The sequence below is a fragment of the Anopheles aquasalis genome, chromosome 2, assembly GCF_943734665.1.
Source record: "Anopheles aquasalis chromosome 2, idAnoAquaMG_Q_19, whole genome shotgun sequence".
NCBI classification, from domain to species: Eukaryota; Metazoa; Arthropoda; class Insecta; order Diptera; family Culicidae; genus Anopheles; species Anopheles aquasalis.
In genome coordinates, this window is record NC_064877.1 from 54,222,207 (window position 1) to 54,229,694 (window position 7,488).

At 42.6% G+C, this 7,488-nt stretch overlaps 1 protein-coding gene across 1 annotated transcript; it reads right to left on the reverse strand.

Moving 5' to 3' along the window:
* Window positions 1-2,025: 2,025 nt before the first annotated feature.
* Window positions 2,026-4,119, reverse strand: LOC126575668 (ras guanine nucleotide exchange factor R-like). Its single transcript, XM_050236479.1, has 3 exons — window positions 3,562-4,119; window positions 3,394-3,484; window positions 2,026-3,317 (listed from the first exon to the last, which is right to left on the reverse strand). Exons 1-3 carry the CDS (start codon window positions 4,117-4,119, stop codon window positions 2,026-2,028), a joined length of 1,941 nt encoding a protein of 646 aa, XP_050092436.1.
* Window positions 4,120-7,488: the final 3,369 nt, after the last annotated feature.

Genomic DNA, 7,488 nt, shown 5'->3' on the forward strand with positions numbered 1-7,488 from the left:
GTTTTCCAGCTTTCTCAGCAACGACTCCAAGCTTTGTGCTATTGTTCCATCCGCCGACGATGTTCCCTGAGCTGCGACAACGTTATCGGCTACCGACACATTTAAAAGAATTGTGCAAATCAACACCAAACAGACCCTGAACTTCATTTTGTAACAATGGGGTCTTCTTTCACTGGGCGACCGATCTGAACTGATCGCTACGTTTTTTGGAAGAAGGTTTTATACTAAACCATACTCCACAGAAGCTACCACACCGCGAGAATGAAAAAGACGAGAACAAATTTAGTGGTGATTGTGATTACCGTTACGTTAGCCATGTATCAGCCACGATTACTTGTATGTTGAATCCACCGGCGTACTTCTTGCTTGATAAGCAGAAGCCAATGTTGTACTGGAATTGCTGGAGTCGGCCACTTGATAAGAAACCAAAGATCATTGCACGTGAAAGTGTATTGGTCCTTTCAAGCAAAATCGTCGACAAATTCAGAATAAAGCTACTCAGTAGACAAAACATAGAAGCAATTTGCTATGTTTTCACGGTCGTTCTTATCAATGAGGGTTGTTTTTGTTTCATCTTTGCTATGCTCATCAACCATCTGCCCAAAACCACCTGCGTAAGAAATCCAGCCATCCAGTGAGATTTGATAACAGCTTTGCCAGCGCTATACTCGTGCATTTCGCTTGATAAGCTAAGAGTAATTCTATGCTGAGCTGTGGCCATGCTAATCAGTTATTCAAATTGAGTTACAATAAGTTAGCGCAACAGCTCTGTCTAAAAACACAATGAAAGAACACAATGAATTAGTCAACAAGATTGATGCTAGGGTTTTAAATTAGAAAAAGAGGTTATTTTTTAATTATTAGGGGCTGCTAATAAAGATACCGTATGAAACATTCAGCTGAAGCAATGAAATGAACATTTAAGGATTTGAAAATAACAAATAAGTGTTGATTAAAATTTGAAATAGTCAAAATTTTATATAAACTACAAGCTTTAATGTAAAAAAAATTGTACAGATAATTATTACTCGTGGAAACATAATCATTTCATTGCAATGAAAATTATGTTCATTATTATGCTCCTTTGAAAGTTGATGCTGCAAAATTTGTGGATAGTTGATTTGATGGAATTTTACAACAACTTGTTGTAATGTCACAACAATGTAATGTTTTGCTTGAAATTCTTGTGTGTTACTTGTGTGAACTACCTTTTATACAAAATTTATATATTGTTGCAGTGGTTTTTTCAATGTGTCTTTCGCTGTACATTAATTATGCTCGTACACACTATCACAAATAGCCCGGAACATTTGATGATCGAAAACATGCCTTCGTTTCGGATTAGTCTTCGACGATATCAATCCATTTTGAAAAATGACTCCCTTTTCTATGGAAGATCATTGTGAGATTACTAACAAGTGTATTCCGCCTGTCCGCTGGTGATCACCAGCTCATTTTATAAATCCCAAATTATGGATGGACTATCAAGGTTGATCGTACTAATAATAAACACTGTATCGAGCTCGTGTCCTTTACCAGTACTCCAACGATCTTTACTAGCAGGAAAATTTTAAATCCCTCTACTTGAAACTCTTGTCTCTTTAGCTATTCCATCAACGTTCATTTTTTCTGTTACCCACATCCAAATCAAGTGAAATGGGACAAAAACTGTACATCCCGTTCGATTAACACAAACAAAATGGAGTGAACAAGTATATCAACAATACAAACTGTAATAAAATCAATGAATAAAGAGGGAAAAATGTACAATTTCACGTTCAATTCGTTGTGTTGCAATGGGAGGATAAAGTTCGTTTGCTCATCATAATTTCTGGGCGCCTCCATTTCAATGCCTAAGGAAAGTCGTGACGGTATAAACGTGAACAAACACAGTTCGACCGAGAAGAAAAACACATTCCTACGCAAAATTCGAGTGGTCATCATTTCCATCACCAAAAACACGCTTTCAAGAGGAAAACATTTATTTTGTCCTACCGACTACTACCTTGACTCTGACAGAACTCTTTAGTAGAACTCATAGGCAGCCATTGGTGGTAGCTCAGGATGCATTTGCTGTACGGATACGGAGCTGTGGAACGATCCGGTAGCGTGCATCGATGGACTACCTTTAATGTAGCTTCCACTGTACCGATAATTATCACCAGCATCGTACGTCTGGGAGGCGTAATGGACCTCGGTTGGTTGACTTGACGCTCTCGGTGAGTAGCCTAACGAGGGCATCGTGGAGGCACTGTATACACCCGCTGCGTACGATTGCTCATAAGTACCGATCATTTGGTTGGCCGTGGTGCTGGGCGTTGCAACCGTAGCCGTACTCGATTGATAGCAGTAATTGGCACTGCCATTTGGGAGACTCTGATCCTGGGAGTGTTGCTGTTGTTGCTGCTGCTGCTGCTGCTCGGTGGCATCGATGGAATTGTTGTTGATAACGCCATTACTGTTATTGTTGCTGATACCTTGTGTGAAGAATGGTGCGTTGGACGAGGTGCTTCTCGCTCCATAGCCGCCCGCCTTTTTGTACTGACTTTGATCACAGTCATAGGATTTGGGTCGCATTTGACCACCCAGCGGTGGTTCGTTGACGATGGTTTGCTTCATAGTGGTAGCCTCTTTTTTGATATATCTAAGCAGTTCCTTCGAGGCCACTTCTTCTCCCGTTAGACCGTACGAATCACCGTTGTCAAAGTACTTGCTAGTGCCGGTTAGATCTGACGGCGTCGCACTACAACTTGTGTTAACGCTTGCACCGTACGAGCACGATTGGTGCGTATAGCTATCGCCGCCCAAACTACCATTTGCAGAGCTGAAGATGTAGTCGGGACTGATTTGGTTGCACTTTTTGTAGATCGCTCCACTGCCGAGATCGAGTAGAGTGGTTGGAGTAGCAGCTGGAGGCAACTGGCTCACAGGAGGAATTGTGGTCACCGCCGTTGTATGACCCTGTTGGCGTAGTGGTTGATCCAACTGGAAGATCTCCTCAGGATGGAAGCATTCGTTTATAAGACTGGAGCGGATCGTGGGAGCACCTGTGCCAGTAGCTGCTGTACAGTGACCGAGTCCTTCCGTTTCGTAGCCATTGTTGGTGTGGGAAAAGACCGATGGCTCGTAAGTAGACCACGGCGAGCTCGAATGATGCAGATGCTGATGAGTGTGTGCTGGCTGGTGGCCAATTGGGTCGAGGAAGGGAATGGCCGGCTCACTGGCTTTCGTCTGGGATGAACTGGCGACCATGCCGCAATGCTTTGTCCTACAAACGCAGGGCGTTCGTGTACAGTTGGAGCATCTGGGTGTTTCTGCTGGAATGAGGAGTTTATTAAATGATTGATTCGCACGTGAGACTGATTTAGTTCTTCGCAGATATCTCTTCCTTACCATAGTTTGGATCAGGTATCAGTGGAGGTGGTTGTAGTATCTCTGATCCCGTCGAGAGTTGCGCCTTCGATGTCGCTTTTAAAGACATTAGCTAGAATAGATCAACAAAAGACAAGAAGCAGATGAGAAACTTCTTCTAAAATAAACTCAATGATCAGTTAGCCCCACCTTATTGCCTAATGCTGCATCGCGGAGCAGCAGTACGGATAGCTTCTTGCCCTTCGCCTTCCCACTACTGCCAATGATTTTTCGTGTTTCGCTGGACGTTTTCGATTCCGGTTTCGGATGATCGTGGCTTCCTTTCGCTTGGAAGAAGATCGCTCGTTCCGTGTGCCGCCAGTAGTGTGTCACTGGGTAGCCACAGTGTCCGCGGCATGCCAGCACCTCCAGCCGGCCACTTTTACAGTTGCGGTTAGGACAGGCGCGACCTTGTTGTTTTCGCCGTGCCTTATCACAGATTGCTGGTCGTAGATGGATTTGGCTACCGTTCGGGAGTTTGCAGCGGACCGAACAGACCAACACACCGAGGCAGCTCTTCTTCAGTATGCTGACGTTGTGGTTGTTGGTGTTACGCATTGCCCATCCCGAGATGTGCTTTCGGGCGTGATCCTCGGTTGGGTGGTAGATGAAGCGCACGTGGCCATCGGCCCACTCGTTGAACTTATCGTACGGCAGCTCCTGCATGAACGGAATGTGAGCATCGTTGATATCCCATTCAGCGGCCATTTTTGCATAACCTGCAATCAACATTGGTTCATTTCGTTTAATAACAATTATTCAATTCGTGCATTACTTATAACAAGGGTTATCGACAAAAATAAAATTATCGTTTGATCCTAGCTAAAACGCTTCAATCAATATACATTTCGTCATGCAATAGTTTATGAACCCCAATAAATAATAGTTTTTAGGTAACTATCGATAGACTTTGGATTCCAACTAATAATTTAGGGTGCTCTTGATTTTATGATTTCAACAACGAAGGGTAAAGGCCACTTTATGTTTTCGCTGGTGACCCTTTGGTGACAAACACATGTTCTGAGCAATTATCTAATGAAAGCCCTATCTTGAGAATGGACTGAGCGTATTGAACGTGCGTATTGATTGTGTTTGTAACACAATATTTTCGGTATCTGTTCAATTGAACAAATTGAAGAATGGTTCTTAGTTTTTTATTCGACTTTTTGACATCTTATCATCATCATCTATTATCATCTAATACTTTTACTACAAACAACAAGTATTCTGTATGATTCTTTATCATATTATCGATTGTTTATCGTTTCATTCTTTCATTGTTTCATGCTAAATAATTCATGTATGTTTTACACAAGTAATTCTCAAAAAATGCAACCGAAAACTAACATAAAAGCAGCAAACAATGAAAATTAATTTTGTTGTACAAACTGCACCTAATTCTGGTAGTAATTCTGGTAATTATTGTGGTACAAAATAATATTTGTAGAAAATGTTCTAGATGTTCTAAGTAAAAGACATTAACTTACCTCTTGCAGGCGTGGGTATATTTTATCCAAAAGAATGTTGATTTCTAACTATCACTATGAGGACACTTCTGTTTTGGTGTTTTCACTGATAGTGGTTCCATTTGGTTGATGTTATTGAATTCATCACAAGATCCACCAGATTCATCTTTCAATCATTCAAATAAGTTACACAATTGTTACATATTGGCTGTTCAGTAGCTTCAGTTAACACATAAATACACACAAGACCCGACTCACGTATCGAGGAACAGAACGATATCAATCCAGGGATTTTCTTTAGTTCCAAGCATTTTCCATCCTTCGGTTACTGATATTCACAAACTCACAAAACTCATCCAAATCGAGTGACTAGCTAATGCGTGTACGATCGGGATCGGTTGTGATAAGAGTTCCGCGTTCGCGATCAAATATCGACATTGGCTATCGACGAACTGAGCGCACAATTGAACCAAACTATTGTGAACCCCGTTTGTTTCTGTCCGAAGCATTGCTTCTCCCACACAAAGTCTGCTCACTCGATCTGGACCATCATCAATTCTCCACCGCTCGTCGGAGATGCCCGTTCTCACGAGCCCTTAACAACATCCCTAGGGTTTCCACTGTCGGTACGCCACTCTCTCGCGTGTTGTCTCTTCAAATGCTAAGCCCAAATTGGTCTTTGGCTCCATAAAACCGTGCACGGAGCTCTTTCTCTACCGGGGGCTCGATCACTCCTCTCTCTCTCTCAATTGATGGCCGAGTTCACCCTCACAATTTTTCAACCCCCTGCCGGGACGGCGCAGCTCCGCGGAGTTCGCGGTTCGCGAAGGGGAACGCAACCGACGCATGCCATTGGTTAGAAGTGCATCGAGATGTGGCCGCGTAAATTACACAACGAAACAACGGCTACCACCATCTTTCGTCGCCGGTTCGGCTACCACCATCATCATCATCATCATCATCATCAACACCATCATCGTCGTGTCGGTCCACTAACGTTTGCGTCGACGCTACCGTGGTCGCATCTCATTTGTCAAACTCACCCACCGAGACGAAATACGATCCAACACAGGAGTACAGGAGTGCCCCTAGGTCCTTGTGAAGGAGGTTTTCTCCTTCTACGCGCAACAGGAGCGAGTTTGTCGAAAGAAAATGGTCGAAGAATGTTTAAAAAAAACGCACAATCCCCAAGAAAAGAGTGGTGGAGCGTGGAAATGTGTCCTCCTGCTCTGCTTCTTATGTCCTCTATCATCAACCACATCATCCACAGTTCACTCGAAGGGGCGCTCTCTTCCTACGAAGCCACGGAAACACGTTTCATCTCTCTTTAGCCCACAGCGTGTATTCGCTTTTTATGCTGGAAAATGTACTCTTTCATTTCCACCGTTTCGCTTTTCTTCGTTTGCACTTGCGCACGCCAACACAAGCTAGTTCTTCTCTACTCTCTCTCTTCTGATGGCCGACAACCCTTTCCGAACGACAGTATCGCGATTCGTTGGAGAATGATGAGTACGGGGGATGGAATGGAATCTTCTCTCGTCTCGCGTCTGCTCCGTTTAACCAAGGGGAGGAAAACTCGTTGGGTGGGTTATCGATTGGCGGATGATTTCGCGGGACAAATTACGTGTTAGTCGCGCTCGAGGGAAAACGGTGGCGAAACTCCATTTTGCTTCTGTTTTCGCGGGGGATTTCATGGTCTGGTAGGAGACAGGTAGCCATTATAAAAGACTTTAGCAGCCACTATCAAGTTCAGAAGGCAGCGAGTGTCTAAAAAGGAATTTAATTCAAAAAAACTTTAACGAAAGGTGACGGAATGTGAATAGTTTTAATAAGAAGAAAAGAAAGGAATGAGCATCGCCAGGAGCAAGGTCATCCTTCGTAAATTGACCGTCGGAAGTCTATTTAGGACTTATGGTTTTTAGTCGAAAGGTGATATTATCAGTTGAAGTATTTATAATCGGTGAAAAAAAGAACTTAGCACATGAAGTCCTTTTCAACATTTTAATGCCGAAAATACTGTCCCTGATTATTAGAATATTGAAATCACAATCAGTAACACATTCACGATGTAGAAACTGTGTCCTGTGAGTGTACGGTTATGTTAAAGTATATTAAGGAACTAATATTAAGGTACTAATGGCCTCCAGTGTGGCTTAAGGGGGGACTTCGGTATTTAATTTGTTTTGTGACCATGTTTTAAACATTTTTCCCTGAAAGCTGATCCTTTCAAGAGTATTGTGTAAAAGTTTTGGATCAATCGAGGAAAAACTGACAAAGATACAGATTTTTGAAAATCCGCGTTTCATACAAGGCTCCATGTAGTTCGCTACTTTGCAGAGCGTTTCCCTAAACCAACGTTTTCAAAGTCGGTGTCCATCGTACCGTAAAAACTACTGGGCCGATCGATTTGAATTTTTTTACACATAATCTGTACACTTTTTGCCAGGTAGCCCCGTCGAGATACCATTAAAATTGTTTATACTTTCTTTTAAACAAACCTGTAAAGTTCGTTTTTAATGGCGGAATCGCAAAAAGCATCACTTTTTCAACTTCAAAAATCTGCCAAAAATCGAAAAATGGAATATCAACAAAAACTCTCCGGGGCTTCCTA